Genomic DNA, 18,397 nt, shown 5'->3' with positions numbered 1-18,397 from the left:
AATTAAAACTTTCCTGCAGCACACATGGCCCACGCTTCAGGGACCTCTGTGCACCCAGCCCCTGCCAGCTGAACACAGACCCTCCATGCCCATCCCACCCAGGATCCGGAAACAGGAAACCACGATTTTGATTTCTTACAAGAGCCCAGAGATGATATAGCTCAGGAGGGGCACAGCGGCTTTGCTAAACGTGCCTCAAAGGTGATTCCTGACATTTGCAGATCACAGCCCGTGGCTTATTTTAAAGTAACAATCAGAAAAGCAAATGTGATGATGAGGAATTAAAGTGCCTTGTAGATGAAACAGCCCCTTCTGCAGCAACTGAGGATGTGAAACCTCAGCCAGAACAGCTGAGGCTGCTGGACTGCTCTGCTCAGTCTCCTTCGCTCAGTTTGGACCTTCAGATGCCAGGAGATTCTCACAAGATGAGCAGCTGTGCTGGCAAGCTGATAAGAGGGCCTGGCAAGTTATAAGCTTGTCAGTCCGAGTTCAGAGAGTTTGCAGCAGATTTGCAGAAACTCTTTGCTAAATAGAGTAGATTAAATATTATGCTAAACATTTTTCTTGTTTCCTTTCACCCAAGGAAATCCCCAATTCATCAGCAGGGTCAGAGCATGACATGACAAATTTCCACTTGCACTTTTGTCACCTGTGATGTGAGAGTTCAGACCCTTAGGTCTGCCCTGCAATTCCTATAATGGAGAAGCTTTTCCACATGAAGAAATTGCCACTGGGAAGCTACAGAGCAGGAATTGACAGTGCTCCCAACAGAGAGAGGTCACCATCACAGTACCACAGCACTGGGGTCCTGCCCATTGCTGTGTTAATAATAAGGCGACAAGAAGGTGAACAGTGAAATGTGACGTTCCTGCACCATCAGCCAGGGAAGTGCAGAACTTTGACTACAAAGAGCTACAGGACTTCATTTCACTCAGCAAGGGGGTGAGAGCTCCAGACCACATCTGATTAGTGACTTACAAAGTGATGCACTGGGAAAACGTGATCCTAATTCTGTTTTCACAAGGAGGAGCTGCTATTACTCACAAACGACATCTCAGCACTCTAACAGACAGCTCTAAGAAGGGTTAGCTTGGTATACAGCAGTTAGTAAGAACAGGCAAAATCAATGCTGGGAATTTTTAAAAAAGAAAGAATAAAACATTATTATGCTAGAACATGAATGAACTGAAGGATAGTGCATACAGCTTTTCATTCCATGTCACATTCCCAGATGGAAACACGAGACAGAAGTATGAAAGCAGGATTTCACTTTACTCTGTGGGTGTCCCTTCCCTGCATATCTGTAACTATGGCATTCTGTGCAGAAGATCAGAGCCGTAACTGGAAAGCACATTTCACTTGAATATGCATTCAGAAGTTGTAACTGAGGGAACAAATAGGATAACGAGATTATTTCCAAAAAAAGTAGATAATCACCAGCTACGACGCATCTCTGTATTTTAAGGGAAATTATTATTCTGTAGCTTGGATGGAATTCTGATCCATTCCAACAGACATCCAAACTGTGTACCTTAAACAAGTCAGGCTGTCTAAGCAACTGGGAACAGCAGGTACCTGCTCAATAAAGACTTAATACAAAAGTAATTAAGAAACAGAACCAAACAGGCCTGTTTTCCTTCTGCTCTTGCACAGGTAGGACTGGCCCTGCCTGCCAAGTTCTGCTTCCAGCTCCTTCCGCGAGGTGGGTTCAAGTACCAGCAGCCCATGGCCAGTAACTGAGATCCCAAATCAGAAATCTGGGAGTACATCCATTTACTGTGGTGTGGTACCTGCTGGAGAAATCTTCTGTTTCACATTGACCATACAGGGAATTTAAGTCAGGAATAGATAATCCTTAGATTTCAAGCCCTGACCTGTTTCAAACGTGTTGTATGTCACTGCTCAGCCACTCCTGCCACAGGAACAGGCGACTGTGGAGGTGAGAGGTGAGTTTACATTCCATCAGCTCTCCCATGGTGACTGTGTAGAGGCTCCCATCCTGGCAATGCAGCTCATCCACAGGGCAGCACCTACCGACCATCCTGAGACATTAATTTATGAACTGTTCTCTGTCCAAACCCATACAGGCTGCTGATAGATGGCAACTGGTGCAAACCACGAGTAATAGCAAACAAATTACCTGCTGCTCTCTAATAGAATCCAGTGCTGACCCAGGTCATCATAGGAACTGGAACAGTTTTTCCTAAGTAACAACTAATTGAAAAACAACACTAATGAGGCAATAAGTGCTATTACTAAATCCGTTCTGTTGTCATCATTAGGCTAGTCAACATTCCTGTTCTGTGCTAATTAGGTCAAATAGCAGAAGCCCAGAAAGAAGAACATTAACCAAGTGTATCTGGAGCATTCCAGAGACAGAGAGACAGCCAGAAGGGATTTCTGAGTACTCATTGCCTATGAAATTTTGGAATCCCCTTAAACAAGTCACTCCAGTTAGATCAAGACACATTGGTTTAATCCCTTCCCTCACTCTCTCTAGCCAAGTACAAAGCACTTTGTCAAGTTTTCAAGTGAGGCCAAATCAGCGAATTTGTCTCGTTTTGCTCATGAAGTAATGCTGATTTTCTGTCCCTCCTGACAGAGACAGGGGACAACTTCCCCTCACAGGTGACTCTGGTCCCCATTCAAAGCCAGTCTGTTTCAGTGCTACAAGGATGGAATTTAGATTCTTCAGCCTTGTTCTGTTAACAGGCATAAAAATACCTTGTTGGGTCAGTATCACACTAATTTGTGCTAAATCCCCTGGGACAAATTCCCATAACCTGTAATTACTGGAATGACACCTGCCAGAGTACACCCACCCGTTTCACGCCTGCCATGGTTACCAATACCTGAAGTTTGTAAGCTACCAAAAAGATAATTGTTTATGCCAGATGGAATCCAGGATGGTTGCAGTCAACTGATCCTAAAGACCCACACTGGGAGCTGAACTAAGTGCCCTCTGGATACCTTATGCATGTCAATGCAGCACACAAAAAATCAAAACCAAAACAAAACAAAACTCTTTGTTTTCTCTCTGCTGGAGCTGGCTTGATGACAGGAGTCAAATTCAAGTGGTTGTTTTTTTATTCCATAGTTCTACAGAATACTCCTTTCACTGGGGTTGTCACAGTGTACATGAAAAACATTTTTCAGTCACTTAAAACATGCCTTTGTAGTTCTTGGGAGTTTGTTTGGTTTTCTTAGTTTTTAGAAAGTAAATAATCATGTCAGGGACAAATTAAAAGGGATGAGTCTGGCTGATGGTATTTCTATCAAACTGCAGGAGTCAAAAACTTCTTCTTCAATGCATTAAACTGTAAACATTTCCCCAACAACTGCAGGAAGGAGATGCAGCTGAAGAAGAGTTGGGTACTTATCTGGTTAGGCCCCCCACCCCACCATTTGTGCCAAAGACCATCTGAACCATGTATCAACAACTGCTGACCATTAGTCAGCATGTGGAATTTAAATAGTTCAACTTCTCAAATAAAGAAATGAAATTAATCTAAAAATATTTTAATGTAGCAAGCTTGGCTATAGAACCAGTGCAACATAAAGAGGACACCCATTGTATAACCAACTTTACTGCTTAACAGAGTAAGCTACAGATGCAACAGATTCACCACAAGTTATTTGGTTAAATTAAATACTGAAGTTAGGATCATGCTGTTGGTAATTGTGGCTTTACAGTACCAATGCTCAAGTTGGCTGTGTTAGTTTGACTGTAAGTAAAATGCAAGTTTACAGAGAAACAAAATAATTTAGTATAGTATCCTGTATTCTGTTCCATGCTCAGTCACAATGATAATGTCTTCAACAGATAAACAACATTTCAGCATTATGTAAATAATGCCAAAACATACCGGAATTGTAATGCCAAATTTACAACATAATACAGTGCTTAACAAACAGATTTCTCAGGCATGGGGGCCAGTGGTGACAGTGCTACACAGGACTAGAAGCATCCAAGCCCTACTCAGTGCATACACAGTGGACCACACTGACAGGAATGCTTTACCTTTGATGGAATTGTCACTCTAGAAGTTTGTGTCCCAAACATAATGCAATGGAAAATGAATGTTAAACCCTTGCCTCAGACATGAAGCAAAAGCACTACATGTTACTTACAAACCTGAACCAGTAAAACTACTTTAAGAACACAGAAAAACTGATCCCTTGACAAAGATGACAGAGCTTGGTTACTGTACTGTGTGAACTAGGATGGTAATAAAGTTGTAAACAAACTTTAACCAAATTAGGTTAATGCATCTATTCTTAACTCAAGAATATTGCCATTTCAGCAGACAGTGATTTTTAAAGCTAAGGACACTATCAGAGGTTTTATCTTTGTTTAAAGCCAAAACTTTAAAAACCTGGAAGCTGGCAAATTGTTTTTGTTCCTTATTAGCCTTCATTAACTTCTCCACAGCACACTTCAACAAAATTTTCAACCCCCCTGATTTTATCTAATTCTGCTCCATTTTAAGTACCTGGTAGCAAAGTCGAAGCAGATACTACCAACACCTGAAAACCCCTACTCAGAGTGGCTTGGTTTACACTACTGGGGATGAGTTCAGGCTGCTGGCATTGTTCCACATTGAACACAAAACACTGAAGCATTAGGTTTTCATTTTAAAAGAAACACTTCCTCAAAATTAAACAGGCTTTGCAAATATGCCAAGAAACACATAGGGAAATCATATTTGAATCTGTCAATCCCAGCAGTGTCAAACTCATTCTTCCTCCTCCACCCTCCAACCAAACCACATTGCCAAAGTGGCTGATGAGACACTGATGGAATTCAATTCACTGACATAAAGCCTGGATACAAAACAAAAAGAAACTTTGTCCCTGCCGCATCTATTTTTTTTCTTTTCTTCTTGCATTGTGTAATGAACCCATACAAGCATGAAAGGAGTTGTGTTGGTATTTTGTGTTGTTTTTTGAAACAGGCATAAGCATTGTGCCAGAAAAAACTGAACAAACTTTTATTTCACTTCAGAAAGACTTTTTATATTACCAACCTATTTCTCTTCATAACTAAAGGTGATAAAAAAAAATCCATAGGAATGAAAAAAACCCAAACCCTGTAATCAAACTGCTTTTTCAAGTATGTTTCTCCCCTCATGAAAGAGCTGCATTAGCCATACTGCTGATTAAAATCCACATCACAATGAGCAGACTTAGCCCCTAGGCCCAGATCCCCTGGGACTGGGCTCAGCTGGATCTCCAGTACACAAGACTGGAGGCAGGAGGCAGATGGGCACATGAACACGTTACACCACTCCTCAGATCCCTGATTCTGACTACATCCACTGTCACAGCCCCATCACATCCCCCCCACCAGGAGAAATTGCACAGGAGCCACAAGGTGATGTTGGACAGGTACCATTGTTCAGCCCAGTGCAAATCTTGTCCTGATGGAGATGCACTTTGGTGACCTACCAGACTGGAGAGTTCTGCCCACAATGTTTCTACAGAGCACAACATAAATCACATCTTGGTATTTTGTTCAGTCTGAAATTTTCATCTCCGTCTACTGCAATTATGGAATCATAGAATCACAGAACAGTCTGAGTTGGAAGGGACAAGGATGATCCAGTCAAACTCCTGAGGCCAATGAAAAGTCAGCAAGGGGGATTCTACAAGAGTTGGTCCCTGCATTAAACACTAATACATGTGAAAAATAAATGGGGACAAACTTCCAAGTCACTATTAGTGATGGTGACAGGTTCAACTTTTCTTCCTTCCTCCTTATATTCACTTCCCACTAATGCAAGAGAAAAGTGCAACTTTGCAGCATGTTTGTTCACATCAAGTTTTTCCTCAAGAACACATTTTGCAGTAACAAAATATGGTCTGTAAAGTCGCAAAGTGCACAAGCTGAAGGCACAGAGTACAAACACATAGGAAAACAGATTTCAAAATACCAAGTAACAAAAAAAAGAGCTAAAAGAAAAATCTGGAATTCAAAACTCCCTGACAGAAGATACATTTATATGGGACCAACTCTTAAAAGGTGACAGGTTTTAAACTAACAAACAAATACTGCAAAATAATGAAACTTTATTCTTATTATTTAAGTAGAAGCTCCAGAAAATAACTTGAAGTTTAAAATCTAATACACTGACGTGTTAACTAGTTTTAAGAATGTCCTTAACATTAAGAAAAGAGTGCAAAAAGGATTCTTCCATTCTAATGCTTCTGGAAGCTGCTGATTTCGGCTGCCCATTTCCACTTCGAAAGGATTGTTTTTCAAGGTGCATTCCTCACAAAGGCTGCAGAACAAGAGCTTGTTGATGGGCCAGACCAAGGAATTGTGTCTTTCAAAGTCATCCCAACTGTAGCAGCAACTGACATTTTAATATATAAAGAAGAAAGTCCAAAACTCTTCTTTGAGGCATAGTTCGTGTCAGAGCTTGAGTATCAGCAGTTGCCAAAGGAGGCTCCAGATACCACCTGTGCTCCTCCAGTGTCTGTTCTGGCTAGGAATAGAAGCTGATCGAGTATATTCACTATCTGTATCCCCTGGAGCTTGCACAAGCTGATGAGCCATCTGAAATGATATAAAAAGTAAAGAAATTCTCTCATATTAAAATTCCACATTATGTCCCTCGCCACCCTTCCCCCAAAACACAGCAGTGTCTGTGAAACATTAACAGTGTAAACAGAAGCTGATACACCACAAAAATGCCCATTCACTCATTTCAGCCTATAGTAAGGGTTCATCTTAAAACTGTATGACATTTTACGGTGGGGAATAAAGTGAACATACTCAGCTGAAAGCACAAGAGGAAACTTGGTGGAAAGAGGGCCATAAAATGAGCAGAAATTAACAGCACTACCAGAACAGATACCATTCCCCAAAGGCTCTACATCCAAGCAGTTTGTACCATTTCTTGGCATGGTAAAGGTTACATTGCAGACAGCTGTTACATGCAGAGATGCAGCCTCTGACACCCCACGACCCTGAGAACCCAGAAGTCCACCACAACCTGTATGCCCAAGCTGTGAGGGGCTGGAGCACACTGGAGGGCAGGGTTGGATCCATACTTACTGTAAGTTAACTCTTCTCCAGCTCTCTTGCGTGACTGGTCACCTCTGGGAGAGAAGGCAAAGAAAAGGTATTTTCATGAAAACCTCTGTTAAAGATGTCCCTGCTCTTCACAGGGAGGTTGGACCTTTAAAGGTCCCTACCAACCCCAACCAAAAGAACTTCACAGCCAAGTCTCTCTCATTTTCAGGTAACTAAAGAAAATTTTTCAAAACCAGTTTGGTTTTGTGGATATAGACTGTTATTATTTGAAATGTCACGTTTAGTTCTCTAAGGAGTGTGCAACTGGTGAAATGCACTTGTAAGCAGAGCTACTATCAGCCACCTACGGAATTAGTAAGATTGAGAGCAATAACCATGAGGAACACAGCACAGTGAGGAGTATTCAGCAGCAGTAATGGCACATCAGCTTCTAGCTGAACAACAGCAGCTTATCAACACCATTAAGTGCTAAAATCTGCTTGAAGAGCAAGTGTTGTCACCTCAGACTTGCTGAGAGTCTGTAAGATTCAGGAGCATCTTTTCAGACTGACAGATTAAGAGTTTTTTCACACAGTTTTATAAACCACCCAAAGAACTTCAAGAGCCAAGTCTCTCTCATTTTCAGGTAACTAAAGAAAAACATTTTTCAAACCAGTTTGGTTTGAAAAACCAGTTTGGTTTTGTGGATATAGACTTACTACTTGAAATGCCACGTTTAGTTCTCTAAGCAGTGTGAAACTGATGGAATGCACTTGTAAGCAGAACTATTATCAGCCACCTACAGAATCAGTAAGACTGAAAGTTTGACAACACCAAATTGTTCCCTTTTTTGTTTTGTTCTGTACATTACAGTCTTTTGTCAGCATTAAATGCCTACTTGGTTACAAAGTCTCACACTCCCATTTCTTGGGTCGAATGCACTGCTTTTCTCAGCCCAGGGTATTATGTTTTATTTTTATGCTTATCTCTCAAAAAATTATTTTCCTCAACAGACAGCCTTACAAGGAAAGAGTCTGCACCACATCATTTGCATTTGGGTCAATAGTAGAGCTCTGAAGCTCAGTAATTTAACAAGCTTTGAAGAGAGACGTGACCTTTGAGGAAAAGCATGGGGTATGAAATGCAGGCATATACCCACCACTAAACATACCCACATCTACTGGGTGTTCAAACTACAGGGCCAGACTCTCAGCATTGCACAGGTAACTTGAAAGATGTTTTCTCTTTAGGAAGAAATGAACCTCCTGGGAGTAGAGCACGAGGCTTCCCAGCCTGATCTTAGATTGTCAAACTACTGCAGAAATGGTGGAAAGTGCTGTGCCTTTGTCTGGGCAGAAAAATAGAACAGCACAGAGCAACAGGCACTTCCCAGAGGGAACAATTTACAGTATGAACAGTTTCTGCTGTGTCTTTTACTGTTTGTTCTTCTCCCTTTTCCCCCTCCCCAATTCAATACTCAGATGGGAAATGCCTGTTTAAAATAAACACCTTGACTGTATAAATAACGCTGAAAGTGAAGTAAGGAGAAAACCGACATTTTCAGAAGCACTACGAATAAAAGAGAGCTTATAGAAAATAAACAGCCAAAGTAAAGGTTGAACAGGAGCATGATCATGCAATAGAAACACAACCAAAACACAGGAACACATGAATGGCAAGCAATCTGATAAAAAAATTTCAAGCCTCCCAGTCATCTACTTTTTTGGTACCATCTGCAGGGTTGTTAGTGCTCAAAAGACATTGAAAATAAGGCCATATTTCAGATACTGAATTGTGAAGGTTTTCTTTATTAACTCTTAAATTATTCAATATTTTTAGGTGTATCCATTTTTACCATTTCAGCACTGTCCTGCATAATCACTCCTGAAAATTAATAATTATTACCTAGTAAATCCATTCTGAATAAGCTCTCTTTGAAGTTTCTGGTCTTGAGCAGCATATTCCTGAAGCTCAGATTCCACAGCAGGGGGTAGAATATTTGGGATGAATTTAGAAAATAAAGCTGGTGCCATCTGTACCCATTCTGTAAGAACAGAGAAAGCAATAACAAAATACACGGAAGAGATATTTTGTGAAAATTTTACTGTTTGACAAATGTAACTTTGTTTTGAATACATATTAGGATCTTGAATTAAAATAAAAAAGAAAAAAAGAAAAACTCCAAAATCCACAGAAACCATGCCTTAAAGCAGAACAAATAATGAGACTGTTGAAATCAAATGTTTACATGCAGATAAAAGAACTACTATTTTTCTAAACCTCATCATCAAATTGAAATTCAGTTCCTGCTGCATCTCACAGGACCTTTGGACACTCTAAAGGACAGACAACTGATGATCAGCAAACCCACTTGGATAATTAGATAATGATTGTAAGACCTTACTCCAAGAAATTTATCCCCAAAATGTACCCTTCTCTTCCCTCAGCCTTTCTTCTAAAAAGCACAGTAGTATCACTATACAACCCTACTGCTCCATCCCCATTTCAAAGGAATTCATGCATTTCTCTCACTGATCTTCCAAAGCTCAGACAAGCACTTTTTTAATGTTTATAATGTAATTCTAACCTGTACTAGTTCAGCTTCAGGACAGAAATGTGATTTCATTTCTCTACACTGATTTCATTCTCTACATTGTTTTACAGGAGCAAGACAATTTAAGGCTTCAAGGCTTTAAGCACACGAGGAAAACTGGGTTTACAGCAACTGTATAGCAAGTTCTGAGAAAAATAAATAGCCCTCAACTATTTCTGCAGCCAGACCTTCCACAGGCTGTAGGAGTTACCTTAAATTTGATCTTTGCTTAGAAAAAAGGGATGCTTTAAAATTCACTGAGGAACATCACAAATTTTTATACAATTCCCACTGTCCTGTAAACCAACACTCAAACCTCTCATCCAGATCACTGATAGAGGTTTTAAAAAGGACTGGCCCCAGTACCGAGCTAGAACTAAAAGAGATTCTTCTCTGGCAACATTTGAAGTCTGACAGCTGTTGGATACCTTCAACCTGAAGAGAAGACAAAGGAACAGAAAGAGAAGGGGAAGCCCCTGGCTGCCAGCCACATCTGCTTCGCTTCTCCTTTTGCTCTCTGCACTGCAGACACTTCACAAGCTGCTCTAAACCTTCCACTGGCCCCACTTTCTGCTTTACCTCCCAGTTATCTGCTCACCAGTCCCATGATACATCCAATGGAGCAATCCCACGGAGAAAGAGAGCAGCACCGCCTCAGAGGAACCCTTGCTCTGACTGTTTCAGAATTCATCCACAAGAACTAGGATCACCAAAGAACAGCCTTTTACACCAAGAAGTCTATCCTGGGCTCTTCAACTACTCAGAATCTGGTTAGGCCCATGATACCAACCCATACCAGTGTCTGCTGTGCTCTGAACAGCAGGACAGGGATCATCTGAAATGGAAAACTGCGAAATCACAAGTCCATCACCTACAATATGAAGTGTGGTCAAAGAACAACCACCTGAATTGCTTTCAAAAGAGTAACACTTTTATACTTATGTATGCACCCTTCTATCTTTGGTCCTGAACACTTTCTAAAACTGAAATTAGAATTGTCTTAAAATTGATGGAAGTATGTTAATTTTGCTGATGTAAAAATAATCTTTGCTTACAGAAAGTGTATTTTGTAAATAGAGAGTCCTGGTTTGTACACATGCTAAATATTGCACCAAAGCTTTTTGTAAAGGATTCCCATCCTCATTTCTATTGCCATAAATGGGGACTGCAAAGCAAAAATAGACTGAAGCTCAGGCACAATCCTTCTCTCAGTCATGCCAAAGTAAGAAACTGTCAGTACTGTAAAAGCAAGGGAAACAGGGACCACTTATTTATGGATATTTTGAACACTTCCTGTTTCTAAAAACTTCTCAAATACAGGGTAAGGCTCTCCTCAGTTCTCCAAAACTTAGGGAATCTCCAAAGATTCTCATCCAAAATTGATTAAAATCTGCAATACCATTTTCCTTTCAATATAACTGTTGTTTGCATAAGATGTCACGATGTGTTCATGAGTTAAATTAGAAATAATACCAAAAAAAATGGCTTCATAGAAGAAACTTCGGCATGCAACTCATGCTGAAGACCTGGCTGTTTGAAGAGTGACTCTTAACACAACTTTCACCATTTCCATACTTCTAAATTTCTGCCCTGACTGACCCATTAATATCCTTCTTTCTTTATTTCTATAGAGAAGGAATGGATCTTCCCTTTGTCTCCAGAAGAGAGGGCTGGCTTTTTTTTTTAAAATGTATTTGGTATTTACATGGTACCTTGCCCAGGTCACCAACAAGATGGGCAACAAGAACCAGGGTAGAACTGAGCATTAGGATGCACAAAACACAACACACTTTGACTATTAACAGTGCACCCATTAGAGAGTAGACACATTTTGGCAAACAAATGACAATCACAAGATGAGATCAATACAAACATTTTTCCTTTTTACCTGGTCGTAGTGTATACAGGCCTTTCACAATATTTGCCATGGTTGAAGGAGTTATTTGAAACGGTGTTGACTGAGCTTCCAAAAGTAAAGCTGCAACAAAATTAACACAATCAGCAACTTTTCCAACCTAGAAATACAGGCTCTTACACATAGATTTCTTTTTAATCAAAATAATACAGTAATTGTGCTTTTTTTGGTACCTGATGTCCTCACACAGAAAACAGCCATGTGTCCTATTTCAACTTCTTCTCAAGAGTAATAAAACATCACCTTTAGATAGAAGTATCCTGCTCAAATTATGTTTAGTGAAAATGTGGAATAACTTACTTTTCATTTATTGGAGGTAGCAGGGGTTGGGTAAAACGAAGCATTTGTTTTAGCTTTAAGTATTCAGACACAGAACTGAAGCAAACAATTTATTTTTGAAAGCACTCTTATACCAAGTGTGTTAAACACCTGAAGATCCACAAATCCATACTTCACAGCATTTAGAATTTTTCACACAAAACTAAGGATGGATTCAAAGTCTATGCACATGTAGTGCTAAAATTGTAAATGTTGAAGAAGAAAAGTTGTTCCTTTAAACACAAGTTAATAACTGCACCTTCCTCTTGAGGAAAAACCTGGCAATAGCACATTTACTGTTTATGTTATGATATACAAGTTTTTATCCTTATTTATATTTATATGAGCTTTGTACATACATCTGAATTACAGAAATACACACACAAAAAGAAATTAAGAAGGTGTAAACAAACTGCTACCTCTTGATTTTCATTTCTCTACCAAGCAGTTGAGCACCTTTCTGCGCCCACCATATGGAGGAGAACTGACTCTTACAGTTCTACCTAAGGGACATATCTCTTTGGCTTACACTGGAGAAGCTCTGCTTTTTAACCTTCAGAGCATCTCCAATTCTGGCTTCAGCATCTGCCACTAGAATACTTAAATAGAAAGAAAAATCTTCAGTAGCATGTTTTTTCTTATCTTTCTGAAACTGTTTAAGTGCTCATGTCATAGGGAAATTAAAACAAAGTACTCTTTTGTAACCTTCAAGTAATCACAGTTGTTATATTTAACTGTTATAGATGCATTGATTTTACAAAGAGCCATCTTAAAAGTGCTTGCTCATTTCAGCTGAAGCCTTGAGGGTGTGAGAGCCTGTGATTTGTTCTGTAATGACATATTTACAGCCCTTTTCCTAAAGATTTGTCAAACAGCCTCTTGGCAGCCAAGAAAGTTGGAAATCATAGAATTAAAATGGGCATAGTGCTTTATAATGTGACAGTAATGCACAATCCAAACAATGTGTGTGCATACACAAATATTTATATATTTAATTAGACTGTGGCCACTTCAGCCTAAGCATCACCAATAGAACTGCAAAGTACCCAAAGAACTGTGAATTTGTTCTTAATATGTGCACATTAAATTACATTCCTAAAATATGCAAAACAAATTATTTAAAACAAAAAATCTTCATCACTTTATTGCAGCTTCAGAAATTAATATTTCCTATCTTGCTTTCTGGAAATGCACATATCACCTACTACACTGCAGATTTAAATCACTCACGCCTGACTTACAGTCAATAAATAAAAGCATGACAGTATCATATTCAACAATATAACAATGCAATGGCATGTATTACCTGATTTTCAATAAAGAAAATTAAAGAATATCCTGTTCAATAAGCCATACAGTTTAAACTAACCCAGCTTGTCCAAAAGCTGGACATCAAGCCTCGAAAAATGAATAGCACTGCTGTAGGATTTGTATTTTCAAAACAATTTCCACAAGAACAAGCAAGACTCCCCTCTGGATAGAACCAAAAGATCTCAATGTAAATTTAAAGACAAAGCTGTAAATTAAGATGCAAAGATGTAAAACTTCTTTGCACACAAATTCATTTTCAGTTTTGCAATGAAACAAACTTCGACATTCATTCAGTCCTGTATGACTTCTTGAGAGGCTCACTCAAGGAATAGAAACAGCTCTGCCAGACATGCTGAAATTATCTCTGTTGTTATTTTACAATCTTATAAAAGACTAACAAATACTAAGGCTTTGACTCTTGCTTTATTAGAATCATTAGTGAGAGTCTGCAACACAGAAGTTGCACAGACTCCTTCTACCTACTCCCAGAACTGCACCTGCAGCATTTACAAAGATAGAGGAGGGAGAGGCAGAATAAAACTGAACCTCAGCTGAATGAGAGTGGTAATGACACCATGATACCATCTGACCACCTCCAGAGTGTTCATGAATTAATATCACATTCTACAGACTAACTAACATGCAAACAGGTTAATTAACCTGTAAATAGTCTTGAAAATAACTCCTGGCAGAATCAAAGAAGAGAAGTGTGGGTTCCCATGATGAAATGCATTAATTGCAGAAAGGTACAAGATGATTTGAAATATCCTTGAACTGAGGTAAGACACAATACCCAAAATGGCTCAAGGATTTTTGAGGAACAGTGAATGAACAACACTGGAGTAAGTCAGGTATGAACCTGCAACACTTCAGATACTCTGCAGTAATCAAGGTACCTTGTTACTGCACAGCAGCATTGGAGAACCCTTGATGAACACTAAGCTACTTCCTAATTACAGTGGGGCACTTGGGGCAAGATCCAGGAGCCCAGTAATTCCAGGAGTAGCAGATGATGATATCTTAACAAGCTCAAATTCACTTGTTTATAACTCAAGATTGACTTCAAAAACTAGGATTTAGCTGTTCTAAAAAGCTTTTTCTATTCTTCAACATTCCTTTGAAAACAGATTTCTTTACTTAGCAAATATGTAACTTTTTTGGCAGAAAAGTGAAACTTTTGCATGTTAGTACCAGGGGTTTTTTCCTCCCTTTGTAGTAATTTTGACAGAACTACAAAGTAGGCTATTTTAACAAATCATACCTAAATCATTTCTGCCCCTTGGGAGGACCTGCAGATCCCACAGAGTCAAATCTGTACTAGGATAAATTGCCTTTCTCTCAGCTAAATTATCCAGGGTCCATCTGACCACACAAACCTTTCCACTTCACTGTCATAAAATCCCATTCACCTTGAAGATGGTTCCTTTATCCCAGTCCATGCAAAGCACTGGATCGAACCCAGATGCCAACAGCAATTAAACAGGGAGGGAATTGCCACTGCTGGCGCCCAAGATGCAGCTGAAAGTTTTTGTTGTTGCCATTTTGGGTTGTGGGTTTTTTCTCTAAGGTTGGTCAGGTTTTTGTGCTTGTTTGTTATTGCTGTTATTTGGCATTTTGGGTTTGTTGGGGTCTTTTTACCTGCTGCCTATTTTATTATTAAATTGTCTGATGAAGCTTGATCATTTATTACCTTTTCACTCCTTTAACCTAGGTACAGTTCCTCCATGTTAATTACTGACCTAGAACTTCAAAAGGCTTTTGAATGAAAATTGACTTTCTCTTTGGCTTAACCCTCACACTTGCAGTTACATCAAACTCCTCATGATCCTGGTATTTTATCTTCCTTTAAACAGAACTAAAAACAAATTTTTACCAACTTAAATTCTTTATAAGTTTGTAATGAATTACAATGTAGATCAGAAAAGAAAAGAGATAAAAATTTGGTTTTATTACTAAACATTTGCCACTAGGCATTTAATAAAGCCACAGTCTACTTTAAAAATACTCATTACATAGACCAAAAGCTTTATTAAGTACCTAATAAAAATGCTACAAAATAAAAATTCCGAGCCTTAATCACACGGAAAATATTCAGTGTTGTAAAAAGAATAAATATGAAAAACACAGCTATAAATGTAGAGATATATGCTTTGGGACTTGTATAATTGGAAAATAAGGTGGTATTTTCACATTTATATTTTTATGAGGCCTTATTGAAATTGGAATATTACTCCTATTTCTTTGACAAGGAGCCAGATTAACCATGGTGGTCATTACTTGAGACTGTATTTTCCAACTTAATTTGAGGTGCTGCAACTTAATCAACATGAAACAAGGAAAATAAGAAACGTAGCTGCAACTTTTTAAAATGTCCTAAATTCTTTGATGAAAGGTTTAGTTCAGAGGCAAAATTTGCATGTAGATTGCTGTTTAAAGAATTTGAATGTGTTCTACAGTACTTGGTAACAACCCAGACTGCTTCCAGTATTGTTACAACACAATTACTTAGTCCTTAGCTGTCAAATTACAGCTGCGACTTCAGTATTAGCAATGGCACCCTTAAACTGCTGAGTGTGTAAATATTGATTATTCCATCAGATTTGCAGAGCACAGGGGGTGTAAAAGATTAACAGCTACAAAAGCTACTTTATTTAGCCCTGGAGAGTGCAGGGTTAACTGTTGAAGTCTGAGAAAGGGGTGACATTAATGTGACGAGTTTTGAAGGAATGGTCAACTTTTCTGCAATAGCAGCACCCCAGTACCCTCCCCACAGGCCAGAAAAGAAGTGGAACAATACTGCAGTTGATTTCCAGATTTACAGATCTCAGTTATCCATGTCTACCAATATTTGGAAGGAAAGAAGGAAGGAGAGGAAGGAGAACATTGTTTATAAGGTTAGAATTGGAAATTTGAAGTGATTAAACTATTTGCCAAGACGAAATAAGCTAGAAATTAAATACTGAAATTTACAATCCTGTAGATGCATAAATTTCTTTTAAAATTATTTTTAATATGGAACTTCAGAATAAATGCATCCTTTCCCTACATCTTAAAAAAAGGACCTTTTCTGCTAGAGAACCCTCTTGCCCCCCAAATCATTTACTGTCAGAAGCTGGAACCTCAACAGCTTTATAGCTGGAGAAAAGGCTACATTAGCTTTTTATTTCAGAGGAATTCTAACAGAAATCACCCTGTTTTAGTCTAGCACAAACACACTGGAATTAATTGTTATTTCCTCCTAGTGCTCCACTACCTTTCTTCATTTTTAAGGCCCTGAGGAAGAAATATTTTATTTTACCTATCCTGACACATATGCTAATTCTAAGGACGGAGACACTCCACAGGCCAGTAATTCTGCCTTTTTTAATATTTATTTTTTAACGATATCTCCCTTTGTTTTTGTCTCATTCCTAAACTTAAAAAGCAAGAGATATAGTTTATGAACGTAGCAGAGTGGAGTTGTGCAGATTTTCTTCTCATACTAACTTTTCAGAGTTTTAGGAGAAAACAAAGCAATGTCTAGAGGCCGAATATCATCCAATGTATTACAGAAGGAAAGGGCCTCAGTAATCCAAAAAGACATTTTTAAAACACATTGCTTCTGTCATCACTCTGTGTCCCAAACCAAAAAGAATAATGATTTCGAAAGCCTGAGGGCAGTTTCTATATTAAAGCTTTAGTTCAGATTAGAAATGTGATTTTGAAGCAAATTCACTGATCATCCCCACTTTGCTGCTCCTTGGTTGGTATGACAGAGCTGCCTTGGAGCATATTACTTCAATTCCTTTTGGGCAAGATTAAACCAGATGTGCTCGAACTGCTACTCCTTGGCACTCTGTCCAAAGGAGCAGACATTAGCAAGTGGGAAATAAAACTCTCCAAAAAGCAGAGAAAGGTCAGCACTGGGTCCTCAACATCAACACAGAGGTGTTTTATACTCTGCTCCCTTTACACCACCCCACTGATTAATGCAGACAGCCTAAACCATGCAATGAAACCCCCAGCTTTGCCTACAGGGCCCAAACTTTTCAGATAAAAGCCCATGGTTCTGCTGCACCAAACCTATAATGATGCTCTAGGCATTTCTGTCAAAAACAACTCAGGACAGACATTCAAGAACAAGATCATTTTCCTTATGAAACACAGTCATTAGATGTGACACGGAAATGAGAAGCACAATGAACAACTCCTTCACTGTCAGCAGCACACAGAAAGGCTGGGGGCAATGCTCTCTGCAAGAAGCTGAAACACCATGAGAGTGTTTTCTCCCTTTGTCAGGGCATTTTCTCCACAGTTTGTGCGTCAAGGCAGTAACAGGCTGCTTCTCATATGCAGATTGTTTGAGACAGATGTCAAAATGGAGGGAGGGGAAAGAAATGTCACCTCAAACAGCGTGAATGTCAGTTCAATCCATCTTTTTCTTGTGTATCTCTGCCAAAGGGTGAGGCATGGGGAGTGAATAAAAAAACCCCAGCACACTTCAAAACAAACCCTGCGGTCTCTGTTGTAGCTGTAGAGTCAGGCCATGAACTTGGCATCAATCAGTCCTTCTCTCAGCCTTTTGCACTGCTCCTCTCAAACAGAGAGCTCTGTATTCACAAACAAAAGCTGGATACGGCATTTATTAGTGAAAGGCATTTTGTCAAAGCAGCACACAGCCAAAGAGATGAGGAGGGTCCCTTGCTTCACTGACATCAACAGGCTTTGGGAGGTCAGCACAGCAAAACACAGCTGCTAAATACGTAGGGCTGGGTGCCCACAGAGCAACAAACACTCCTACTGAGCCACTGCACAACAACAGGAGAATCCCTGCGCAGGCAACATCCTGCCAGCTACATTCATCAACCTCTAACAGCTATAAATAGATTCATTCTCTGTAATTTTGCATTACATTTCTACTGCTGCATCAAAAATCTGGACAACTTCATTGTTAAAGAGCTGTTAGCAACCCTTTCCAATGCTCGAGTAACTTTTCTGGTACTTTTTAGAAAACACCAATGCAGTGGAAATATCTTTCCTGTTTTTATAAAGGAAAACCTTTTCCAACATAAACCGCTCTTCTATTGAACTTTAATACACCTCCAACAAAAAAATAAAATGGAACAACAAGATCTCTTCCCCTCATCTGAATCCAAGTGACCTAACTGGGAAGAAACAAAGCTGTCATATGTAAAAATCTTCAGAGAAAAGGCTTCCTCTGTAATTAGCTAGAGGCTGAAAACATAATGAAGTAGACTGTGAG

General features: G+C 39.3%; 1 protein-coding gene across 2 annotated transcripts in view; it reads right to left on the bottom strand.

The window, feature by feature from the left end:
- Positions 1 to 3,069: 3,069 nt before the first annotated feature.
- Positions 3,070 to 18,397, bottom strand: part of CACUL1 (CDK2 associated cullin domain 1) — a 45,597-nt gene continuing 30,269 nt past the window's right edge. For both annotated transcript variants that reach the window (XM_032115944.1, XM_032115945.1), the window contains 4 exons: positions 11,500 to 11,589; positions 8,924 to 9,062; positions 7,061 to 7,104; positions 3,070 to 6,559 (listed from right to left, as the gene is read on the bottom strand). In XM_032115944.1, coding sequence (XP_031971835.1) covers positions 6,519 to 6,559; positions 7,061 to 7,104; positions 8,924 to 9,062; positions 11,500 to 11,589 — 314 coding nt within the window. In that variant the 3' untranslated portion in view covers positions 3,070 to 6,518. The remainder of the gene's footprint in view (positions 6,560 to 7,060; positions 7,105 to 8,923; positions 9,063 to 11,499; positions 11,590 to 18,397) is intronic.

Source organism: Corvus moneduloides, chromosome 8, assembly GCF_009650955.1.
Source record: "Corvus moneduloides isolate bCorMon1 chromosome 8, bCorMon1.pri, whole genome shotgun sequence".
In the NCBI taxonomy this organism is placed as follows: domain Eukaryota; kingdom Metazoa; phylum Chordata; class Aves; order Passeriformes; family Corvidae; genus Corvus; species Corvus moneduloides.
The sequence above is the reverse complement of the archived record's forward strand: the minus strand, read 5'-3'. Positions and strand labels throughout refer to the sequence as shown.